This window comes from Geotrypetes seraphini, chromosome 6 (genome assembly GCF_902459505.1).
Source record: "Geotrypetes seraphini chromosome 6, aGeoSer1.1, whole genome shotgun sequence".
NCBI lineage: Eukaryota > Metazoa > Chordata > Amphibia > Gymnophiona > Dermophiidae > Geotrypetes > Geotrypetes seraphini.
Window position 1 is genome coordinate 249883133 of NC_047089.1, and position 26124 is coordinate 249909256.

At 43.6% G+C, this 26124-nt stretch overlaps 2 protein-coding genes across 12 annotated transcripts in view; one reads left to right on the forward strand and one right to left on the reverse strand.

Annotated features, from left to right (window-relative positions):
* The window catches only part of CASK (calcium/calmodulin dependent serine protein kinase), a 770397-nt gene that overhangs the window by 581800 nt on the left and 162473 nt on the right, over positions 1-26124 (reverse strand). The gene's annotated exons all lie outside the window — the stretch shown is intronic.
* GPR34 (G protein-coupled receptor 34) lies at positions 3948-24882 on the forward strand. Its single transcript, XM_033947680.1, has 2 exons — positions 3948-3986; positions 23529-24882. The coding sequence occupies exon 2, from the start codon at positions 23555-23557 to the stop codon at positions 24629-24631; it is 1077 nt and encodes a 358-aa protein (XP_033803571.1). The 5' UTR covers positions 3948-3986; positions 23529-23554; the 3' UTR covers positions 24632-24882.

A 26124-nucleotide genomic window follows, 5' to 3' on the forward strand; every position in this document is an offset into this window, starting at 1 on the left:
AGTGTTACAATGGGAAAGCAAGCCGAAGTTCCCAGTGGAGTCAGCAACATAGATCCTAGAACCTGTACAGAATCCCATACTCTTGGACAAGGTGACCGAAGAAGAATGCAAACCTGAGACTGTGACCCATCGCCCTAGTCTCAGGGAAGAAACCCATTTCTCTCCTATATGAAGAAAAATAGCTTCCCAATATACCTATAATAATACAGGAGAAAAGAGACCCATGCAAATTTGAAGAGTCATGTCCAAAGAACTGAGGAAAAGAAACCACCCCTTTTGTGGCAGACAAATGGCCCGACTGGACACCATCCGAATCAAGCAGCCAGTCAAGAAGAAAGTAGGTGAATCGCCTGGTAGTGCCAAAATGGTACCACTGCTCTTATTTTCTAAAATGTTCGTGAAGCCTGGGGTAGGCGAAAAGGCATGTGGCAAAACCGAAAGCGCTTCTCCAAGAGAGGCAAGCAAACCAAGTGCCGCTTCGGAGTCCATAGTGAAAATGTAAATAGTCTCCCTGTTTTTCTGCAGAAATGTGTAACCCTGAGAAACCAATTCAGCAGAATGGGATCCAGCCCCAGTCTGCCCAATGCCCCCGTCTTGGGCACCATGCAGTAAGTGGAACAACGTCCCTTAGTTCCTGAAGAACTACAAGATCTACCCTGAGGACCAGCAACACCTAAAAGGGAAACACAAACATAGAAACTCCAAGAACGAACCGGAAACCCGAGGAGGATGCAAAGTAGCAAGCATCTTGAAATAAGTTCACAGCCCCCTGACATGACAATATAGCGTCTTCCCCCTCAAGAGAAAGCCTGAAGAGCCATTGGAACAAGTCAAGATCCCCTCAGAACGAAGTGTAGAAGGTCAGGGAACAGCAGGAGGAGCACTATAGGATCTGTAAGAAGAAAGAAACTCTCCTAAGAAAAATCAAGGTGTGCCATGGAAAGAGGAGCATACTGGAACCATGAAAACAGTACTAACTCCATGCAACGTGAACGAAACACGTATTGTTTCATTAACTGAGGCAGACAAGGAGTCAAGCTTATAGAAGTAAATGACTTACCCAGGCCAGAAGTAGCTGTAGAACGCTGTCTGCCACCTGCCATGAAAAAAATGGCGGTGGTAAAATCTCATGCGGCAGGCTGTGCACCATAGAGGCTCCGCTGCCTCAGAAATAAAGACAGCCCTGCCCATACAAAAAAGAGAAATGCCACTGTGCTCCCTAACTGCGCCTCAATAGATTATCATAACACCAGAACCGGAAATTATTTCTACAACGCTACCACAAACACAAAGCACTGCACAGAGAGTCGAAAAGAAAACATTCAAGTATGTATATGCTCTCTTTAGGGAGATCCTGAGAGAAAGAAAGAGAAACCCTGCACCAAGTACCGGGTAATCTCTAGCTGTTAACCGCAACCTGCAGCAGAGAAAAGCGGAACTGGTCAGTGGAGCATAAACTGAAATCTCCCTCCAATACGCTCTCAGGCCTAAGAAGCATGACCCCCAAGTTACGAGAAGCGCATGAAATAAACACTCACCAAGCTCCCAAGTGCTGCATCAAAGCAAAATGGGGCTGCACAACCTCCAACGCGTGGAACTCAAACAAAATGGAGGCCTTGTGAAATAAAAGCCTACAGACTGCAGCGCTGCTGAAAACAGAGGATCGCAAATGTGCTCTGTTCTCTCACAGGAAATGCAACAGGAAGGCTGCAGCACCCGCTCAGATCAGCCTGGGGAAAGATCAGCCAACCCGCTGTGGCGCTGCTGACAACGGATGATCCCAAACGCGCTTCACCTGCGCGCGGGAAAATCTGAGCCCCTCAACTGTTTGAAAATTATAAACCTGGCGCTTAACCATTTCCATAACAAAACATAACTGAAGCAGAGCTGCATGGTTAGTAGAAGAAAACACACTCGCGCATGATTTCTGCAAGCGGAAAACTCCAGTTCCCTCAGCGCCAATATGAAAGCCGCAATAGGCGCAAAGCAGTGGGCACATCTTCTGCGAGCGGGAAAGGCCTAGTTCCTCCGACGCCATGCTTTCGCAAACTTAGAGGTGCAACCACCAGCGCCAAGGCAAAAGTGCGTGCCTCTGGCGCACGGCAACAGCCTAGCCACTTTGACTGCTAGCATAAACTCACACCCGGAGGGCCCCGAGCAACTGTTAAGTCCCATTCCAAAAAGAGCTCGGAGGATACCAGCACCCGAACATAGCTACACAACCGCGATAGCTCAAAAGCCACAGCGTGCCAAATAAAAATATCACCACACAGGACACCAAAATGTCCCTAACAAACACACACTCGCGACTGAAGCACCCGCAAACCAAAAGTTGCATACTCACAAACTGTGGTCAGGGCTTGTAAGTGCTGGTATATGCCGGCTGCTCCGCACTATGAGAACAGAAATGCCATTTAGAAACTTTGAAGTCCCTTTTCTTAAATAAAATTAAGGGAAGGAAGAAAAACAGGGACTCAGTCAAACCCTCTATTATCGGAGGGAGGGTGAGGCAGGGGCCTGTGGGGGCCCAGGTGTAACTCCTAAAGCCGGCACCGTTCAGCCAGGCACCCCTGTCTCACTGAAGAAAAAACCTCAACAGGAGAAATAGCACTGATAACTCACTGAAGAGAAAATCTCAACAGGAAAAATAAGTTTCCAGTCACAGCCAGAATCCAGGAGCTAGTTGAATAGCGACCATCACCTGCTGAGAGATAGAGCATACTGGAGATACAGGAAGAGTGCCAGCCAATAGGACCACCTGTTAATCAGTTTCTCTATCTCTGCCTGCTGGTAGATGTGGGCTATCCCATTGGTCTCTGGATTCATCTGCTGGTGACCAGACAACAAAAGGTAGAAAATTTTATTTTATTTTCTATTTTGTGATTACAGTATGTCAGATTTGAAATGTGTATCCTGCCAGACGTGGTGTTAGATCGTGAATGTGAGCTAGGATTTAACAGAGAGAGGAAAAGTCTTTTTTGTTTATTTCGTTTATACTAGGAGAGGGCAAAAGGAGTGAAGAGGCTATAAAATAAACTCACTAGGATGTTTGAAAAAAACACCCAACTGGGCAGGAAAATCAAATCGAAAAATCGATTCAATAGGTTGAATCGAATCAAAATTTTTTTTCCTGAATCGGGCAGTACTAGAATGCAGTGATGTACAGAGTCATGAAGAAGACAGCCCCTGCTTGAAAAAGCTTACAACCTAAACAGATAAGACAAACAAGATGCCACAGATACAGTTAGGAGAATGGTTAATCTGCTGGCTAGGGCAGCGAGGAGTAGGGTTATGGATTGAAGGCTACATCAAAAGGTGGGATTTTCAGTCTACTTTTAAACAAGGTACCTGTACCAATCTCAAAAGCCTAGAATACAGAATGAAAAGCTAGCTTGATTAATCAAGTCATAGCTCTTAGTTTTAGTATTACAGCTTTTTTGTTGTGTTGTTGAATACCCTGCCCCCACAGAGCAGATTTAAAGATTAGCCAGAACTCAAAACGCAGTACCAACATCCATTAGAAAGTCTATGCAGCTTTTCATCTATACAGCACTTAGTGGCCAGACTTATGACCCATGATTATATGATTCTGGAAGGAGTACAGATACACTGCCTCCCTCCTGTGATTATTGAGTTAAAGGGAAAAACTCCAAGTAGTGAGGAGCGAAGGCTCATGGCACCAGGAACCCAGCCCTGTTCCAAACTGAGCAGGAAAATCAAAGGAGCAAGAAGAAATAAAATAATAAAAATATTTAAACATGCAACAATTTAACTATAATGTGACTGCACTTGTTTCCTTTCATGCAACAGTGGGTGGGGGTCACAGGCAAGATCTTAGCTTCCTTATCAGATACATGAAGCTCATCTAGCTGATGCAGCTGATTTGTCTCTCACAGAAAAGCACACGCACTACCACATCTTAGACGATGCTCTTCCATTCCACTATACAACTGTCTACAGACACTTCCCTGGGTGACAAAATTAAGGTGGGTAAGAACTGCACATATTCTGCATTTTTCTCATATTTAACAACTAATCTAGCTATTTTTAACTGTAAATACTAATTACAATAATGCATCCACTGATTTTAAATAAAGCAGCAGCTTAAGTTAAAATGCCTCACATCCAGTGGATGTAATCCAGCAGTCAAACACCTGTGCTGCACTGTATAGTGCATTTCTAATCTGGGTATATAAACATTCATTTTCACTTTGTTCTAATATACATATGAAAAGTCATTCCAATTTCAGGCTGTACTGCAGGATATTACCCTATCTACAAAGTAAAAAGTTTACAGCTCTGGTTAACTATAATTTTTCTGTTGAGCTATTTCAACCAAAGCAAAATATTTCAACTTGTATTTATAACATTTGATTATACACTACAAGACAATTTAATGGAATCTCATGATAAGGATTGTCAGGATGTCTCTGAATCTGAATTCTCAGTAGTGTTTTTAAGTCATAGCTTTCAAGAAGTCACATTTAAACATTTTCTTAAGACAAATTTTATGTAATTGCATGTAAAATCAAAGTTCATAATGATACACTTTATTACAGGCAATCTGATCCTATTTTCATACATGGTTTATTGCGGCCCGTTAGTACTAAAATCAATGAAGATGAGATGCTGTGTGGAAGTGTCCTCAATGAGTCATTTCCAGATGAGGTTTCACATCCAGTTCCATATGCCCCACTTTGTTTTATTTATTTTTTTTATTTTTTTTAACTATGCCGTTTCATTCCAGACTGAAGATGAAATGTTCTTTTTGCCTTTCAGACTACAGCATCCATACATGCTGGTCAGTGCTACTTTATGAGAAGTTTTAAATACTTTTTGTAGACATTTTGTGTTTCTGTGATCCTTGGGAGTCAGCATAGGAGGTGTCCATTAGGGACGTGCAATATTATCTCATTTCCTAAAACAGAAGTCAATGAAAAAAAAGCCCTACTACACATGAAACAAAATGAATAGCCAAAATCCCTTTCCCTTGCACCCCCTGGTGTTCATGTGCATTCATCACTAAGGAATACAGTAAAATAACTTCCTTAAAATGTACAAAATACAGGAAGTCTCCTGTCTAGCAGCAGGAAGTTGCCGCAAGGATTAATTTAGACACGGTTTTCATCAACAGCCTTGGGGCCCATTACAATGATGCGACTTCCTCTTTCAAAAGATGCTCTCATTCTAGGAGACCTCTCTCCTCCAAGGCAGCACAGTGGCTACCAGAATGGAGATGGGACTTTTCTACAACATCCCTGGAGGTCTCCTCTATGTACTTCTCTGTCTCCCTCAGCTCCTCCAAGTCAGCTACTCTAGCCTTAAGGGAACATACTCGTTCTCTGAGAGCTAGGAGCTCTTTGCAGCGAGCACACACTATAACTTCTTGCCAACTGAGAGAAAAATCATACATGTGACACTCGGTGCAAAAGAATGGATAGCACCCCTCTTGTTGCTAGACTACTGTCTCTATCTTATTTGAGATGATTAATTAATTAAACCTTATTAAACTACTAGCTACTTTATTAAGCCTGCTAATATATTAGACTAGTATACAGTAGAGAGCCTTAGGATTATATTATATGCTTTATTTAGTGTTTGTTTCTTAGATAAACTCTGCCCTTCAGTCGGGCCATTTCTCCCCAGAAATGGGTCATATCGCCTTGACCCCACTACTGAAAAAATCTGACCTTGACCCTTCCATACCATCCAGCTATCGCCCAATTGCAAATATCCCTCTCCTAACCAAGATGCTAGAGTCCATCATTTCTTCCCAACTTTCATCATACTTAGAGAGATTCTCTATTCTTTTACCCTATCAATATGGCTTTCGTCCTAACTTCAGCACCGAATCCCTACTGTCTTCCCTGATTTCAAGGGTTCAACAACTTCACTCTCGAAACAAGTTCGCCGTCCTCCTACAATTTGACCTTTCCGCTGCTTTCGATGTTGTTCACCATGATATTCTTGTTTACCAACTCTCTGAGATAGGTATCAATTAGAGAATGACACAGTGGCGGGTTACCCGCCAAAACAGGGAAGAAAAAATAGTGGCCTCTGCAGGACGGGAACAAGGCGCGGATGGGGACCGTGGAGCGGTGAATGGACTTGTCCCCACAGTGAGGCAATCAAGGATCACGCGGTCCCCGCCATCTCCCTCCCTCCTCCTTACCATCAGTTGAATTTCTGCCGGTCCGCAAAAAAAAAAAAAAAAAAAAGCCTCCTTCCTTTTCCCCTGCTCTTATCGCCATGCTCATGCTGCAGCTACTAAAGCCGACAGGAAGTCTTTCCGACGTCAATTCTGACGTCGGAGAGGACGTTCTGGGCCAGCCAATGGCTGCCTGGCTGGCCCAGAACGTCCTCTCCGACGTCAGAATTGAGTCGGAAAGACTTCCTGTCGGCTTTAGTAGCTGCAGCATGAGCATGGCGGTAAGAGCAGGGGAAAAGGAAAGAGGCTTTTTTTTTTTTTTTTTTTTTGAGCGGCAGGGAGGCAGCAGGCTGGCTTTGGCTAGGGAGGGAGAAAGGTAGGCAGGCAGGATTCGGGGGTGGGGGTGGGACAAAGTGTAGAAGGCAGTGAGAGGGACATAGGAAGGAGGCACTAGGGGCACTAAAGACATGGGAAGGAGGCACTGGGGGCACTAAAGACAGGAAGGGGCACTAAGGACATGGGAAGGAGGCACTGGGGGCACTAAAGACAGGAAGGAGCACTAAGGACATGGGAAGGAGGCACTGGGGCACTAAATACATGGGGAAGAGGCACTGGGGGCACTAAAGACAGGAAGGGGCACTAAGGACATGGGAAGGAGGCACTGGGGGCACTAAAGACATGGGAAGGAGGCACCGGGGGCACTAAGGACATAGGGAGGGAATAGAAAGGGACAATTCTTGGGCCTGAGTGCAGAAAGAAAGAAATGAAAGAAAGGATACACAGACAGAAGGAAACGCAACCAGAGACTCATGAAATCAATCACCAGACAGCAAAGGTAGGAAAAATGATTTTATTTTCAATTTAGTGATCAAAATGTGTCAGTTTTGAGAAGTTATATCTGCTGTCTATATTTTGCACTATATTTGTCTATTTTTCTATAGTTACTGAGGTTACCGAGCTTGCAGAGAAGGGGCGGAAACAGGGTTTTAAAATTTTAGTCCTAGTAGTTTGCCGGTCCACAAAATAATTCTTTTATTTCTGCCGGTTCATGGGTGTAAAAAGGTTGAAAAGCACTGATGTAGAGTAAGCCGGCTTTCTTTTTCGCCCAGCCGCACGCGTTCAAAAAGCCGCGCTTGTGCGGCTGCTCGAGTTGATCAATCTTCTCCTCTCTTACAACTTCCTGTTTCTGGCTGCATCAGAGGAGAATATTGAACAAATGAGCACCCGCACGTGCGGCTGGGCGAAAAAGAAAGCCGGCATACTCTACATCTAAGGTGAGATGGAGGGAGGGAGATGGCGGAACACTGCAATCGGTCGGGTGTCTGCTGTTTTTGTATCACTGCCTGCCTGCGCTCACGTTCCAGATCCACCTGCATTTTTAGTGTGCACAATTGACCTGATTCGAGCTATAGGTGAACATGGGGGACACGTCATTGCAAGGGAGGACAAGTCAATTGATTTATTTTATGTTCTGTTTTTACTACAGGGCAGAGGCACTGAAACAGATTCTCAGTGCAGTAGTAGTAGTAGTGGTGGCAGGATTCTCTTCTGTCTTCATGGTGTTTCGCAGTACTGAGGCTTATATGGATGCTGCGGGGACGGTGATGGGGCGGTGAATGGGATGGCAGTGGCGGTGACGGGGCGGTGAAAGGGATGGCGGTGACGGGGCGGTGCAGAGGATGGTGGGCCGGGGACGGTGCAGTGACGGGGACAGAATTTTTCCCCGTGTCATTCTCTAGTATCAACTCCACAGTCCTAGGTTGGTTCTCTAAATTCCTCCGCTCTCGTTCTTACATTGTTAACATGAATGGCACCTCATCCTCCCCCTGGAAACCGAATTGTGGAGTCCCGCAAGGCTCTCCACTATCCCCTATCCTTTTCAACATCTATATGTCTTCCCTAAAACTCCTCCACTTATCCCCCCTTGAAACAATTTACACTTATGCAGACGACATCCTCGTCCTCCTCGAGACCGATTCGAACCTCACCGACCTGTCTAAGAACATATCCTCTTGTATAATGAACCTACAATCCTGGGCCCACACTGTGCAAATGAAATTGAATGAGTCCAAAACAAGACTTCTTTGGCTCGGTCCAAAACTAGATCACCTACCCACCTCCATTCCACTACCCTCTGGCTCCTCTCTGCAGCTTGAGTTCTTGAGCAAGGTCTTGGGCATCATCATTGATTCCACATTGTCCTTCAATGACCACCTCCAATCCTTGGTTAAAAAAAATGCTTTTTCAGCCTTCACATGCTGAGGAAAATTAGATCCTGCTTCCATCAAAAACATTTTACCCTCCTTGTCCAATCCATCATCCTCTCCAGATTGGACTATTGCAACTCTATCTACTTAAGCCTAACTAAGAAAAACCTCCACAGACTCCAACGGATTCAGAATGCCGCGGCCAAGCTCATCTTCGCTAAAAGTAAATTTGACCATGTCTCCCCGCTCCTGGCCAAGCTCCACTGGCTTCCGATAATTGCCAGGGTCCACTATAAATGCGCCTGTTTAACTTTCAAAATCCTATATGGTATCCTCCCCTCCCTTTATCCCTCTTTCTTGGAATTCCTCAAACCCTAATACCACCAGATCCTCCCACAAATTAAAACTAACCTTCCCCTCGCTAAAAGGCATTTCCCACACAGGAAAGCTAGGGACCTCCCTCCACTTCAAAATCACTGAGCTCTGGAACAACCTTACCTCCCCTCTTCGGAACTTGAGCTCTCTCCAAGTTTTCCGCAAACATCTGAAAACCTGGCTTTTCTCAAAAAATGTAAGTCTCCCTCCAACTTAGGAATCAAGGAAACTCTTATATCTTGGTATCCCAAGTCCTCTAAATTTTTTTCACACTTCTACCTCTAACCCTCTGCTGTAGTTCCTTCCCATTTCTCCTACTGTAAACCGCGTTGAGCTCTACGAACGTGGAGATGATGCGGTATACAAACCTAAGGATTAGATTAGATTAGATAGTCTTAGGGTTATATTGTATGCTTGTTTAGAGAGACCTTCAATAAACATGAATCAAGGGACCACAGATCAGTAATAGAGTTATGAAGGCAAAAATTTTAACTGAAGTCAGACTCAGCATACCAAAGCAATACTAGAAAAACAGAAACCAAAATACAATATAGGCAGTCCCCGGTTTAAGAATGCTCGATTTATGTCGAACTTGTACTTATGAACCGGGGTACTGCCTCTCCCTTCCTGTGCCAATGCGCCCCTTCTTCCTCCCTTATTGACCAAACGCGACCCTCCCTTTCTATCTCCCAATGTGCCCCCCATCGTCCCCCTCCATTCCATGTCCCAGATTTGTGCCTCCCACGGGTGTTTACCTCCTCTGGCTGGCTTCCTCCTCCTAGCCACACTTCTCTTGGCAAAGCCATAAATGGCAGCTCCTGCACATGGTCTTCGCAAAGCCATGATCAGCAGCTCGAACACGTGGCCCACTGACCAGGAAGCCTTCCCTCTGACGTACACGTGGTGGGAAGGAGGGGAATGAGGGAGGAGAGCATGAACTTGGGACATAGGATGGAAGAAAGGAGGAAGTGAGGGAGATGCTGAGATGGAGAGGGAATAGAAAGGGAGAATTGTTGGGTCTCTGAGTGAGAGGGAAAGAGATGGTGCACAAGGGAAACTGAAGAAAGAAGGTCAATTGTTGGTCAAAGGAAGAAAGAAAAATATTGGACATGGTGGTGGGAGAGGCATAAGGTACAGATACATGAAGAAGAGAGTTGAGAGGGAGAAATGTTGGATGTGGTAGTGAAGAGGGAACAGTGGGACTGAGAACAAAAATAAGTGTAAACCTCTTATCTTTTCTTTCTATTTAAACTTTATTTTGAAGACTGTTTCCTTAATGTTTTTATAGACTGTGTACTGTACAGGATCCGAGTTACATACAAATTCAACTTAAGAATAGTTTAAAAAAACGGAACTCGTTCTTAACCCGGGGACTGCCTGTATATTAGAGATGTGCATTTCCAATGATTGGCATATTCCAATTAATAAATTCAGAATGAAATACTTTTTTTCTACCTTTGTTGTCTGAGTAGCAGACTATGTATTGTTCCTTCAGGAACTTGTCCAAACCTTTTTTAAACCCAGCTACGCTAACCATTGTTACAACATCCTCTGGAGCTCATTCCATTTAAAACAGGGGTGTCCAACCTTTTGGCTTCCCTGGGCCGCATTGGCCGAAAAAATTTTTTCTGGGATCGCAGAAACACTAACACTAGCTGATGAGCAAAAAAAAGGTTGAGCAGGTCCCAAATTTGCAATCAATAATATAGAAGATGTACGTATCTAATAATAAACCTTCATTAAAGGGACACTGTGGAGAGGAACCCCAAAAAGCAGTAATGCTTACCCTGACTGAGTGATCCTCCACGTGCACCACTGACAGTGGGAAGAGCTATAGGCTTCCGCATCCCCACTCTGATGGTTCTCTCATTCTCTTCTATTACAGCAACGGTGAGCCTCTTCAGAGGTGAGTCTCATCAGAGCGGGGATGCTGAATCAGCTGTCAGCAGCGCACATGGAGGATCGTTTAATCAGGGTAGCTAGTAGGGATCCCCAAGCCTCACCAACTGATGGCCACCTCCTCCCCCTCTAACTTTCCAACTTCTGCAGCTGGCAGCAATATTGCAGAGCGGCTACCTTCCCTCCCCCCACCCTTTGGCTTTCAAGCATGCATGAAAGCAGGGGCAGCTTGAGGATATTGCCATTGGCTGCAAAGCTTGGAGATTTTGAGTTGCCAGACTGGAGGAAGATGTCTTCAGTTTGCAGGGCTTTGAAATCCCCACAAGCTCAAGTATTTATAAATTGCACTCAGGCAGGGAGAAACTTTGGTGCCCATCTACTAATTTTGGGCTCCAGTCCCTCCCCCAAATCAGCTGTATATGACTAAGCCACTGAATACAAAAATAGTTGTGATGCACATATCCCAAAGCTAATATATTCCAGTTAATAAATTCAAAATAAAACCATTTTTTTCTACCTTGTTGTCTGGATGTTTTGTTTTCCATCATCTTGGTCCCAGTTTCTCTTTCTGCTTTTTCTCTATCTTCAACTAATTCTCTTTCCAGTGTCTGCTGCCCATTTTTTTCTCCTCTTCTCTCATTCCACTTCCTTCTTATGCCTGTCTCCAACGTATTGATTTTTCCCTTTCAGCTTTCTTAACTTTTTTTTTCTGCCTCCGTCTACTCAAATCTTGCCTTCTTTCTCACCCTTCTTCTTTTTAAATGTTCAGCTCTCTCTCAATTCTCCATCTTCTCCCATTTTCCATCTCACTCCTTTCCCAGCCTCCTATTCCCTTCTATCTACTCCCCATTACCACATTTCTATCTTTACTCACATTACACATTATACATTACACATTACTCACTGCTCTCTCACTCATCTTGTCATCTCCATTTTTACCTCAACCACATGACTCACCACTTTCAGAATCCCCCTCCCTCTCTCAACTGGTCAGGCTATAACTCTCTGTCCCTTTCTTTCCATCCCCTAGCATCATCTTATCCCAGCTCTCTTCCTTCCTGCCCTTCCATGGTTCCATCTTTCCTCTTCTATCTCCATGGTAAAAAACATTTTGCTCCCTCTCTTTTCTGTTTTTCTTCTTCCCTCCCCTCTTGATGCTGAACAATGAAATGGAGAGGGGAAAAAAAGAGAGAGAGATGCTGCATCTCTCTGCCTTCCATCCACAGGCCTAACATTTCTCCCTCCCTCTCATCCCCAGATCCAACTTATATCCCTTTCTCTTCCCAACTGCTCCCCATGCCATCTCTCCCCCTGCCGGCCGGCCTTCCCCAGGCCCACCATTTCTTTCTTTCTCTTCCCAACAGTTCTCCCTTCAAGTATCTCTTTCCCTCTTCCTCCACACTATCACAGGTCCAACTTCTCTCCCTTCAGACCATTGCCTACCATCTCTCTCTCTCTGTCCTGTTTCTGGTCCCATAAACTTTCCCCCAACTCCCAATCTGGCACTTCTTTTAATACCCCCCCCCCCAAAAAAAAAAAAAAAAACCAACTCCCAAACACAAAACATCTCTGAAGAAATCCCCCTTGCTTTAATCATCTTATCCCATCTGTCTTCCATGCAGCATCAGCCCCTTCCATCCATTGTCTGCCCTCTCTCACTGCTCCTTCCATTTCTCTGTCCACCCTCTCTCCGTTCCATATAATAATAATAATTTATTTCTTATATACCGCTATGGTATCTTCCCTCTTTCTATGCTCCTTCCATAAACTGTCTATCCTGTGCCCCTTCTCTCCTTTGTATATGATTCATTTCAGTTTCACCCCTCTCCATTTTTCTGTCTCCACTCCTCCCCTATGCTCTGGCATTTCTTTCTTCTCCTATCCTTCCTTCCTAACCACTCCACCCTATGGTCTGGCATCTCTATCTCCTTCCATTCCCTCCCTCCATGCCCTGGTACCTCCTCTCTGGCACTTCTTTTCCCTCTGGTTTGGCATTTGTCTCCTTAGTTTCCCTTCCCTGCCCCCCCCATGCCCAGGCATCTCTTCCTCCCCCTCCATGGTCTGGTATCTCCCTCCCATGGACTTGGCATCTCTCATTCCTCTCCCTTTTCTTTCTCCCTCCTTCCCTCTCTCTCCCCAATTGGGTGCAGCAGCAGCATTTCTCTTTCCCCCTTCCCTTCCCTGTGCAGAAGCAGCATTTCTCCCCCCCACAAACCCATCAGCAGCGCAGCATTCACCCCCAAATTATCCCTCCTGGCCAAGTGAAGCATTTGCTTAATACCGCTGATCCATTACCCGTTCTCCATCAGGGTCATCCAGAGCACTGGGTTGTTGGCCTTGTCCATGGAGCAGCGCTATAGGATCCACGTGGTCACACGCAGCAAGGGTCGGCACTTGTACATGCCGGGGAAAGGCTCGATGGACGCACACTCCACCTGCAGCTGCCCGGGGCCACCAGCGGGGAACTCAAGCTCTTCACTCTGCAGACTCAGCAAGGTGGGGTTGGGCTGCGGCTTGCATGCCAGCTGCAGCCCCCCCGTTGGGCTCCCGGGGCACAGAGGCGGGCAAGTGTGTTCACCCCGCTGACCAGCATCAGGTCCTCCACCTTCTTGAAGCTGCCGATGTAGTTGCGGTACTGAATGATGTTATGTGCCGCGGCCCGGCTCATCCCCGGCAGGGTCATCAGCTCCTCCTCAGTGGCCGCGTTGATGTTCAGTCACTCTGGGCTCACCAAGATCTGGCTGAAGTTGCAGGCACTGAACTTGCAGCTCTTAAAGCAAAAGCCCTACCTGCAGAGTTTGCTCAAAGCCGCGGGCAGCGGCTTCCACGCATCTCCTGCGGCTGACCTGGAAGTGATCACTTCTGGGTCAGTCGCAAGATGCACATAGGATCCGCTGCTCGTGGCTTTGAGCAAACACTGCAGCAAGACAGAGGAGGGAGCCAGCAAGACGGTAAATACTCTGGGGCGGCAGAGGAAAACACCGCATCACCCTCAAGCGTGAGCAGGGCCACAGGTTGGACACCCCTGATTTAAAACATTCAAAATGAAATGCTTTTATCTAACTTTGTTGGCCAGACATTTCATTTTTCCATCATGTTGTTTTCAGTTTCTCTTTTCTGCTGTTTGCTAATTCTTCTTCAAGAAGCTGCTGTCCATTTGTCTATTCCCTCACTACATCTTCCTCCGACACATTTATTTTAAGCTCTTTTCTGCCTCTTTTTCACTCTTCTCCTCTTTACTTCTCAGCTACCTATCAATTTTCCATCTACTTTCCATTCATTAGCTCTCTCATACCCCATCTAACTCCTCCAATCCTCCATTCTCGCTCATCTTTAAATTTACTCCCCATTACTACATTTTTACCCTCCTTAGTCACTATCTTCTCATTCATTTCCTTGCCACCCCTCTCCTCCCCTTCATGGCCTCTCCAAAAGGGTTTCATCATTCCCAACATCTTCTTCCCTCAACCCTTCTAATCCAGCATCTGCTGCCACTTCCTCCCCTCTCAGTCCCGCAACCCATCTCCTTGTCCCTTCTGTCTCCCCTCCTGCCCTCTCCTATCCCTCACTCCCATTGTATGGCATCTCTCACCACGCCCTTCTGCTCCTGGATCCAGCATCTCCCTCTTTCGCCCTTCTCCACCTGCAGTGCATCTCTCCCTCCTTCTCATACACTCCAATGTGCAACACATCTCTCTTTCCATCCCTTGTTCCTCAAGTCCAACATTTTTCTTCATCCCATCCCCATGCAGCATTCTCTCTATGTTTTTCTGCCATGTCCAACATTTCTTCCTCTCTCCCAATCTCCAACTCTCTCCCCTTCCTTTGTGCTCAAGGTCAAACATCTCTCCTTTCCTCCACCGTGTCTAACATTTCTCCCTCTCTCTCCATACACCATCTCCTCCACCATTCCATTTTTCCCTCTCTCCCCATGCACCAGCTCCCCCATATCCATTTCTTCCTCTCTCCCCATGTACCATCTCTCCATTCCCTCCATCACTATGCCTCAACATTTCTCTCTCTCTCTCGCCCCTTGCCCCTCTACAAGCAGTATCTATCCCTACCCTCTATGCAACACTTTCTCTTTCTTACCCCCTCCCCTCCATATCCAACAATATACCCCTCTCATACTGCAACATCTTTCCTTCCTTCCCCAACCAGACTTGCATCTATTTTATTTAATTATTCTACTAAATTAGATGTGATAGAGATCAATTTACAAATAAGCAAGGACACTATTAATTTTGAAATATTAAATGGGAAGAATACATACTTTGTAGATGGGTCACTGCCAAATATAAATATTCCAGCTGATGAGGACCCTCAAGCTCCGTCAGCTGAAAACGTCCTCTGAAGGTGCCCAAAAATCCCTTTTACCAAGCTTGGCAGGCAGCAGCAACGTCCCTAAGCCACAGATGCTGGTACTTCAGTGGCTCAAGGATGATGTCAGAGACTGCTACGCTTGTAGAAAGGAATTCCAGCCACCTTTGGAGGAGGTCCACAGTTTGTGGTGCTTGGGGATCTCCACCAGCTACAGCAAATACATCAACACTGGAGAAAGAAAAACTCAAATGTATTTCCTTTTCCGTTGAACACAATACACAAAGACATCTGCTATATACATTGACTAAACCTAATATATTTCAATCAATAAATTCCTATTTTTACTTCTGTTGTCTGGAGATTTATTCTTCTATCAAGTTAGTTCCAGTTTCTCTTTTTTTCTGCTTTCCTGTCTTCTGAAAATTCTTTTTCAAGCAGTTGCTGTCCATTGGTTCCTCCTACCATGGTCCAGCATTTCTCTCTCCCACTGTATAGCATCCTCACTCTCTTCTGCCCCTGAATCCATCTCCCTTCTTTTCTCCTTTCTCACTCCTGAACAGCAGTTGTTCCTCTCTCCACCAAACCCTTGTGAAATATGTCTCCCTGTCTCTCACTTCCTCTCATTCCCTTCCTTGCAAAATAATGCTTATTTCAAAAGTTCAATATGTGATATTCAAAACTTGGGAAAAACCATTTATCTTAAGAGCACTATAGTATAGTATAAATGCACTCTCAACCATATGTAGCATTTAAGATGCAGATGGGTCCCATTTTGGCAAAATTGGCTTCTTGATGGCAAATGCCAGTATCGTTTCAGCCTGTTGTCATCAAAAATCACAGGCAGAACATAGTAACATAGTAGATGACGGCAGATAAAGACCCGAATGGTCCATCCAGTCTGCCCAACCTGATTCAATTTAAATTTTTTTTTTTCTTTTTTTCTTCTTAGCTATTTCTGGGCAAGAATCCAAAGCTTTACCCTGTACTGTGCTTGGGTTCCAACTGCCGAAATCTCTGTTAAGACTTACTCCAGCCCATCTACACCCTCCCAGCCATTGAAGCCCTCCCCTGCCCATCCTCCACCAAACGGCCATACACAGACACAGACCGTGCAAGTCTGCCCAGTAACTGGCCTAGTTCAATATTTAATATTATTCTCTGATTCTAGATCCTCTGTGTTCATCCCACGCTTTTTTGAATTCCATCACCATTTCCTCTCCACCACCTCTCTCGGGAGCGCATTCCAGGCATCCACCACCCTCAATGTAGAATTTCCTAACATTGCCCCTGAATCTACCACCCCTCAACCTCAAATTATGTCCTCTGGTTTTACCATTTTCCTTTCTCTGGAAAATATTTTGTTCTACGTTAATACCCTTCAAGTATAAGAAATACTGGTACTTGCCCTAGTTTTGAATACTACATAATGAATTTCATAAGTAATCATTAGTTGATTGATATGAGCTTATGTCAGTTGAAACACATGAATTTATTGACCATAAACACTTTTGCTGCACCTCTGAAAACAGTAGCAGTTCTTTGCACAGATTGAGTGCCGTTCATTAAGAATAATATATTTTTTTTCTAAGTATTTTGCTATACATTTAAAGCTATAAAGGATTGAAAAAGTCAAAAGGATTGACATTAACTACATTAACCAAAATAAAAAAAAAAAAATTGTTTTCATTAAATAAGAAGTAAAATTTTTAAAAATATTGAAGGTTTTTTGGATCAATGAAAGAAAATTAATCCAGCTATAACCAAGAGACAAAAATACAGTCTATGGTTTGGATATCTGAGATCTTTTTCCTTCAATAATATTTGCAATATTTGTAATAATTTATGTAGTGGCATGTATTGTCAAGAAATAAACCTCTGTAAAGGTGACCTGTACCCCTCAAGGTGCTCAGTGGCACTAAGGTGTGTGACTGGGGGCTGTGGAGCCAAGTTCCGAGTTCAACCAAGTATGGTCTTGAGACTATGATCTGGGAGTTGCAATTAGGCTCAACCATGCTGTGGAGCCAGGCATAGCAAAGTGGGGAGATAGGCTAGGGAAAGAGCACAGCAGAGCACCACAATGCACACCACCACCACCACCTACTGGAGAGTACAGAAAAATACTAGATTGTTCCAGAGACCACTACACAATATAGCTAGTGATATTAGTGGTTGAATTCAGTTTAATCTACTTCCATCTGCAGGTGGGAAAGGATAATAGTCATCTGGACTGGATGGTATACATCCCAGGGTACTGAAAGAACTCAAACATGAAATTGCTGACCTGCTGTTGATGATCAGTAAGCCTAAGAACATAAGAAGTTGCCTCCGCTGAGGCAGACCAGAGGTCCATCTCGCCCAGCGGTCCGCTCCCGTGGCGGCCCATCAGGCCTATTGCCTGAGCAGTGGTCCCTGACTATTTCTATAACCTACCTCTACTCCTATCCCTATAACCTACCTCTACTCCTATCTGTACCTCTCAAGCCTGTCACTAAAATTGTCTGTAGTTCCTGAAGATTGGAGGGTGGCCAATGTTATGCTGATTTTTAAAAAGGGTTCCAGGGGAGATCTGGGGAATTACTGACTGGTAAGTCCAACTTCAGTGCTGGGCAAAACAGTAGAAAACTATAAAAAATAAAACAACTTAATGGAACAGTCAGCATGGGTTCAGCCAAGGGAGGGTCTTGCCTCACCAATTCGCTTGACTTCTTTGAAGGTGTGGACAAATATGTGGATAAAGATGAGCTGGTTGATGTAGTATATCTAGATTTTCAAACAGCTTTTGACTAAGTTCTTCATGAGAGGCTCCTGAGAAAACATCTGAAAACCTGGCTATTCTCAAAAATGTAATACTTTCTCCCTCTCTGGTATACTAAGCCCCTCTAAACATTCTTTATACTATGGCCTATAACCCTCCATTGGAGTTCCTCTTCTATCCCAACTCCTGTAAACAGTGCCGAGCTCTACGATTGTAGAGAGGATGCGGTATACAAACCTAAGGTTTAGTTTAAATAAGAGTCATGGCAATATTCTGTTGTGGATTAGGAATTGGTTATCAGATAGAAAACAGAGGATAGGGTTAAATGATCATTTTTCTCAATGGAGGAAGGTAAATAGTGGAGAACCGCAGGGATCTATACTGGGACCGGTAATATTTAACTTATTTATAAATGACCTGGCAATTGGAATAACGCTTGAGGTGATTAAATTTGCAGATGACACTAACCAAAGTTGTTAAAAGGCATGCAGATTGTGAAAAATTGCAAGCAGACCTTAGAAAATTGGAAGACTGGGCATCCAAATGACAGATGAAAATTACCCTCCTTTTACAAAGCTGTAGAGTGGATTTAAGCACCGGCCGTGACAGTAACAGCTCCAACGCTCATAGGAATTCTATGCACATCTGAGCTGTTTCCGCCACGGCTAGCATTAAAAACCACACTATGGTTTTATAAAGGGGGGGGGGTATAATGTGCAAAATGATATTGGTAAGAACCCAAATCATAGTTACCAGATGCTGGGGTCCATCTTGGGGGTCAGCACCCAAGAAAAAGATCTACATGTCATTGTAGGCAATATGTTGAAACCTTCCGCCCAATATGTGGCTGTGACCAAAAAAGAAAACAGCATGCTAGGAATTATTTTAAAAAGGGATGGTTAAACAAGGCTAGGAATGTTATAATGCCTCTGTATCGCTCCAGGTGCAACCTTAACTTGAGTAGTGTGTTCAATTCTGGTCACCTTATCTTAAAAAAGATATAGTGGAACTAGAAAAGTTTCCAAGAAGAGTGACCAAGATAATAAAAGGAATGGAACTCCTTTTATATGAGGAAAACCTAAAGAGGTTAGGTCTCTTCAGCTTGGAAAAGAGGCGGCTTAGGTGAGATATTATTGAAGTCTATAAAATCCTATGTGGTGCAGAACGGAGACAAATGGATCGATTTTTTACTCCATCAAAAATTACAAAGACTAGGGCAGTGTTCTTCAACCGCCAGTCCGTGGATCGGTGCTGGTCTGCAGAAATTTTCTGCCGGTTCACAGGGCTGGCACCTCCATCGGGCCCAAGAGATTGTTCTGTAGCCACCAGTCCTCTGTACAATCAATGTGGCGTCTTCGGGCCGGCTCCCTGAGTGCTGCAGTGCACAAAGCCGTGGGAAAAGGATCCTACCTGCGGCCTGCGCCTGACCCAGAAGCCTTCTCTCTGATGTCGCAACGTCAGAGGGAAGGCTTCCAGATGAGGCGCGGGACGTGCGCAAGGAGCCGCTTCCCACAGCTTTGTGCAATACAGCACTCAGGGAGCCGGCTCGAAGACCCTGCATTGATCACACCGTGGACCGGCCTGAAGCTAACACCAGGGGGCAGGCCATAAGGCAAGGCACATGGAGGGAGGGAGACAACAACGGTAGGGGAAATGCTTTTATTTTTTTTTTTATTTAGTGATTTTACATCTGTCCTAATTGTCTGTCCTGTCTGTTCAGGATGAAATGCATTTGTTTGTTTTTCTCTGGGGGTTGTACTGCTTGCAGAGTCTTCTTAGGGTTTGTTTGTGAATATTAGTACTTTTAGCAGTGTTCTCCCCAGAAATTTTTTCCAGCCAGGTGGCATGAAAAAACATGTGGGGCGGGATGGGGAAATTTGGTGGTGGGGAAAATTAAATGTGTACTATTTTACTAGTTAATTTTTATTAATTATTTTCCAATGCTCAATATGACTTCCTTTTTTAAGTTTGACACTTGTGCCAGAATATTTTTATTAAATTTAAGAAGTATCCAATTCTAGAAGTGAATAATTAGATATTTGCCCTCTTTCAAATGGTATAAAGCAGTGTTCTTCAACCTTTTGACACCTATGGACCGGCAGAAATAAAATAATTATTTTGTAGACCGGCACCAGTCCGCAGACCGTCAGTTGAAGAACACTGGGCTAAGTCGTGGGCCAGACCCTGCCTATCTCCAACCAATCTCCGCTCTAGATCCTGCCCCCATAATAGTACTAATTGTAACACCACTTTTTCCATTCATTTTTCATATATACACACATACAATATAATCGTATTAACAACACATAATGGTTAACCACAAAATTTAAACTACACAAAGCACACTATATGCTTCTCAACATTAATTCCTACCAGAACACAGATAAATCCCTATGCAAATAAGGGACCAAAAACTAAAAGTACTAATATATACAAACAAACCCTAAGATGCAAGACTCTGCAAGCAGTACAACCACAGAGGAAAAGAAACAAATTCATTTCTCCCTGAACAGACAGCAGATGTAAATCAATCACTAAATTCAAAAATAGAATCATTCCCCCTACCGTTGTTGTCTCCCTCCCTCCCTGCTGTGCCTTGCTTTCTGGTCTGCTCCTCGGTGTTATCTTCGGGCCGGTTCCCTCTTCCTCAGTGCTGCAGTGCACAGAGCTGTGGGCAGTGGCTCCTCACGCGTCCCGCACCTCATCTGGAAGCCTTCCCTCTGACGTTGCAACTTCATAGAGAAGGCTTCCAGTTCAGGCGCAGGACGCGCATAGGCGCCTCTGCCCACGGCTTTGTGCACTGCAGCACTGAGGAAGAGGGAGCTGGCCTGAAGACAATGCCGCATCGATTGCACTGTGGACCAGTGGCTGAAGAGCAATGTCTGGGGCCTGATGCACGTGCCAGCCCTGTGAACCAGCAGGAAATTTCTACGGACCGGCGGTTGAAGAACATTGGAATAGAGGTTTAAAAAAGGGAAATACGTTAATGAAGTCATTAGGTTCAATCTAGCCATTTATTTATAAGAACATAATAATTACCTCTGCTGGGTCAGACCAGTGGTCCATCGTGCCCAGCAGTCTGCACGTGCGGCGGCCCTTAGGTCAAAGACCATAAGTGAATGTCATTGGATAGCCCAGTCATAACACCTGATCTAACAGAAAATCAGTGTCAGGACTGCAAGATTGCTATAATCCTCAGTCAAATTGAACAAGACTGGACTGTTCTGCCAAGAATGGGCAAAAACTACACCATCCCACTGAGCAAAACTAGTAGACACCTAATATACTAGTACAGAACTCGAAATAATCTCCCACATTTTATTACACTGGCCCTTAAGGAATGATTGCTGGAAAAGGATGAAAAATAATTAGTATGGCACAAGTCTAGGGCAGGGAAGAACAATTAAAACATACAGGATTTTACACAGAACTTTTATTTTTGCATAAACTCCCCAGGAATATGCCTTGCACAGCTGTGACCTTAACACAAGGCATTGTCCCATCCTTCTGCTGCTAACCTACTCAGACTCTCAAGTGTAGCCCAATCTGATTACACCGGTGAAGACAGAGCAAAATAGTAAATGAAATAATAATTAAAAAAACAACACATTTAAGACGACCATGGAAATAATATCCCAGCAGCTACAGAATTTGACTTGACTGACAGCCTGCACGTTTTTCTACTGTTCTTGAGGTGTTTTGTTTTTCCCTTTTAGCTTAAACGAGATACTAACGTGTAAGAAATAAATAATTTGATGGCATGGGGGTGTGGTCTCGGCACGTTGTGGGGGTAGGGGGGGGAGGGAATAGGGCAGGCCCAAGACTTAGATGGACCCTGGGATGTAGATCTTCTACTCAAGACAACTAGATGTCAGAAAAGAGCAGCATTTCACTGGAGGGATTAGAGGAGGTCACCTTTCAAATCCTCCAGTAGTTGATGTAACCCTGAAAGTGAAACTGGAAAGGGATATCGAGCTCTGAGATAGCTTTGGGAAATCATCATAACCCCCATTCTACTGTTCTTGAGGTGTTTTGTTTTTTCCCTTTTAGCTTAAACGAGATACTAACGTGTAAGAAATAAATAATTTGATTATTCAGACTGGTACACTGGAAATGTTTTAGCCCTGCCAAGTTTAAAAGCTTCTTACTTTCCCACAGGTTTCCATGCTTCATTAGTTTTTCCAAAGATGCTGTAAAATACCATCACATGAGCAAGGGCCCTCCTTCCTTCCTTTCCCTGGTCTGGCATCTTCTTCTCTCCCCCCCCCCCTCCCCCCGGTCGGCAGATTCGCTAAAGGCTAAGGCAGGAGATAGGTCAGCAATGCAGGGAAGCTGGCTTGCTTCGGGCCTTCCTCGCTGCCGGGTCCTGCCTTCAGGGAACAGAAAATAGGCAGTGAGGAAGGCCCGAAGAAAGCAAGCTTCCCTCCATCGCTGACCTATCTCCCGCCTTAGCCTGTAGCGAATCTATTTCTCAGACCTGCTTTATTCCTCTTAAGCATCTTCTCCCTCCTTTTCTGTGTGTCAGCAGCAATTACTGAAACATGCAGCTACTAGCTTCCGCCTCTCCTCTTTCTGAAGAACCAATGTCCAGCCTATCTTGCAGGATAAGCAGCAGAAAGAGGAGCACTCGGTCATAATGAGCGAAACCAATTAGAATAATAAAGTGAAACCAATCAGAAAGAGGCGCACTGGTCATAATGAGCCTGCAGTCCCTGCCTCCAACTGCAACTGTAAAAACTAACCAACAGTAGGAAATTTTAAAAAAGTAAAGCTGTAAACCCGCTTGCTGGGCTTTAAAAAAAAAAAAAAAAAAAGTCAGGCTTAGACGAATTTGCAACCGAAATGACAGCCAGGCACTCATCTAAATTAGCTGGTCGGAGCACCCGGCTAAAAGGCCCTAGGGAGAACACTGCTTTTTAGTTTTTGGTCCTGCATTTGCATGGGGTTATCTGTTTTCTGGTAGGAATGAATGTTGAAAAGCATACAGTCTGCTTTTGTCTCCTTACCCACCCTTTTTCATTTGTTTTGGAATTGTATTTAATCCAATTTTTTTTAGCCCCCCTCCCCCCTTTCAATTGCATTTTTACGTCATAATTGTTTTTAATGTTCTGTTTGTTGGATTTTTTATTTTTTCCACTTTAAATTTTTTGTAAATCGCATTGGATTTGGATATTGCGATCATATCAAATATTTTTAATAAACTTGAAACCATTATGTGTTAATACGATTATATTATATGTGTGTATATATGAAAAATGGATGGAAAAATGGTGATACAATTAGTACTATTATGGGGGCGGGGTCTGGGGCGGAGATGGGCACAACTTAGCACAGTGTTCTTCAACTGCCGGTCTGCAGACTGGTGCCGGTCTAGAAAATAATTATTTTATTTCCGCTGGTCCATAGGTGTCAAAAGGTTGAAGAACACTGGACTAGGGGACACTCGAAGTTACAGGGAAATACTTTTAAAACCAATAGGAGGAAATATTTTCTTCACAGCTTTGGAACATGTTGCCAGAGGCTGTAAGAATAGTTAATGTAGCTGGTTTTAAAAAAAGGTTTGAACAAGTTCCTGGAGGAAAAGTTCATAGTCTGTAGTTGACAAAGATATGGGGGAAGCCACTGCTTGCCCTGGATCAGTAGCATGAAATGTTGCTACTATTTGGCTATTTGCCAGGTACTAGTGACCTGGATTGACCACTGTGAAGACAGGCTATGCTATTTGTATGGGTCTATTGAGATATTTTTTCAATAAAAGCTTTTAATTATAAAATGTGGAAGCCATCCTAATAACCATATTCCTCTTGCACTCCCATTGCAGAACTGAAAAGGAAAATCCATCCAGACATGGAGACTACTTCTTCCAGCTTCCTACCTTTAACTACTTTGATATCTGATTACAGGAATGACATCACAAACACAAGAAACACCAGCGAATTAAATGAAGCCACTTCTTCAAAAATCTCCAATGAAACTGCATGCTCTATAAATGAAGGATCACTAACTGCCTTGTTAGCTGTGTCGTATTCCATTATTTTCATCAGTGGGCTGATAGGAAATGTGTTAGCACTGTATGCTTTTTTATACATGAACAAGTGGAATTCTATCCAAGTTTATTTGCTTAATGTAGCTATTGCAGACCTCCTGCTCACTTTCTGTCTTCCTTTTAGAGTCTTGTATCATATTGCCCAAAATAGGTGGCTGTTACATCCAATTTTCTGCAAAGTTGTTGGAAATTTATTTTTTATGAATATGTATATTAGCATAACACTGCTAGGTCTGATCAGCATTGATCGTTATACAAAACTTGCACGTTATCAACATAAAAGAGTATCAAAAGCCAAAAGGAGTGTCTATATCTGTTGTACATTGTGGGTAATAGCAATTACAGCAGCCATAGTAATGATTGGAAAAGAAGAGCATCATTCTAACTTGTGCTTCCACTACCAAGACAAACAAAAAGCAACATGGAAAGAAGGTTTTAACTATTTTCTTGGGATTGTCTTTTGGATAGTTTTTATCTTCTTGATTCTTTCCTATGTTAAAATTGCCAAGAACCTTATGAATATCTCCAAGAAAAGATCAAATTTTCCTAACGCTGGAAAGTATAATATTGCAGCTAAGAAATCTTTCATTGTACTCTTCATCTTTACCATATGTTTTGTTCCTTATCATACTTTGCGATTTATCTATATTACATCTCAGCTGCAAAACACGCCCTGCTACTGGAAGGAGATAATGCACAAAAGCAATGAGGTCATGCTTGTGCTCTCAGCTTGCAACAGCTGCTTAGACCCACTCCTGTATTTTTCCTTATCCAGCCGTGTGCGCAAGACTGTATTGCACCTCCTTTGTCAAAGACACCATGATCAAGACAGAAGTGAAGTCACACTTCAGAATTTGCACGCGGACATACTCAAATAAATGGCCAAAGTAGTGCTACATCCATTCATGCTGTTTTACCAGTAAACTAAACTAAACCTTAAGCTTATATACTGCATCTTCTCTATAAGAATAGAGCTCGACACGGTTTACAGTAAATTTTTTAAAAAAACAATAGGGATAGGGATGATATAGAAGGAAACGAAGATCACAATTTTGAAAAAAACAACTTTTTGGAATGATTGGAGAGAGCCCAGATCACACAACTGGACAGGAAAATTCCAGAGCTCAGTAATTTTGAAAAAGAGAGACTTCCCTAGTTTTCCAGTATAGATGGCGCCTTTCAGCGTAGGAAAGAATAATTTAAGATTTTGAGTAGGTCTGGTAATCTCAGATCTTGTAGAATTCCAAAATAGAGGAAAGAAGGAAGGAAAAATGTCATACAAGATTTTAAATGTAAAGCAAGCACATTTGAAATAGATTAGAAATAATTGGAAGCCAGTGAAGGTGAAGTGTTAGCAAAAGCAGAGAAACATGATCAAATTTACTTTTTGCAAAGATCAGTCTAGCGGCAGTATTCCGGATCAACTGAAGTCTTTGAAGACTTTTCTTAGTCAGGCCTAAGAAGACCACATTACAATAATCCAACCTTGAAAGAATAATTGATTGTACAAGAACAGAAAAATGCTGTTGATGGAAGCAGGATCTCACTTTCCTCAACTAATCAGAGTGGTTCAATGAAGCTCTTCCTCTCCCCTCTGCAGTTCAGCAATAAGACAAACAGCAATCATCCCATGTTCTCTACTGAAGAATACTAAAAGCACAGAGAGGAATGCATTTTAAATTGTTCTGGTTCTTCCAGATGAATTTGTATATACTATATACTGAATTTGTATATACTATACTATTAATTTTGCTTGCATTACACATATGAAATAAAAATCATAAAATCCATACTCCTTCTTTCATCATTTCAAAGGACAAATTCACAATCATCATTCAAACTATGGGTTTTTTGGTTTGACCAGTTTGGTGCAAGCAGATCGGTGGCAGGAGGGTATCATTTGCACAGTTGACAGAGATCCAGGTGGCCAGATAGTTGGGCAACTGTCAGACTGATGCTGATAGTTTGGCTTATTGTAGATCTTTTGTGGTTAGAAATGGGGGATGGGGTGGGGTGCTGGCTGTGAACTAAATAGGAAATCTTTCATGCTGATCTATCTAGGAGGGTGATGTATAACAGGGAAATATAACAAAAACGGTCTTTGCTAAGGAGTGATATTCTATATTTATGATCTATGGCAGTGATTCCCAACTCTGTCCTGGAGGAACACCAGGCCAATCGGGTTTTCAGGCTAGCCCTAATGAATATGCATGAGAGAGATTTGCATATGATGGAAGTGATAGGCATGCAAATTTGCTTCATGCATATTCATTAGGGCTAACCTGAAAACCCAATTGGCCTGGTGTTCCTCCAGGACAGGGTTGGGAACCACTGATCTATGGTTGGAACTTGGATATGCAAGGAGAGGAAA

What these genes read in the sequence shown, in the direction of transcription:
- GPR34 (XM_033947680.1), top strand. Translation starts at nt 23,555, where the DNA reads ATGGAGACTACTTCTTCCAGCTTCCTACCTTTAACTACTTTGATATCT.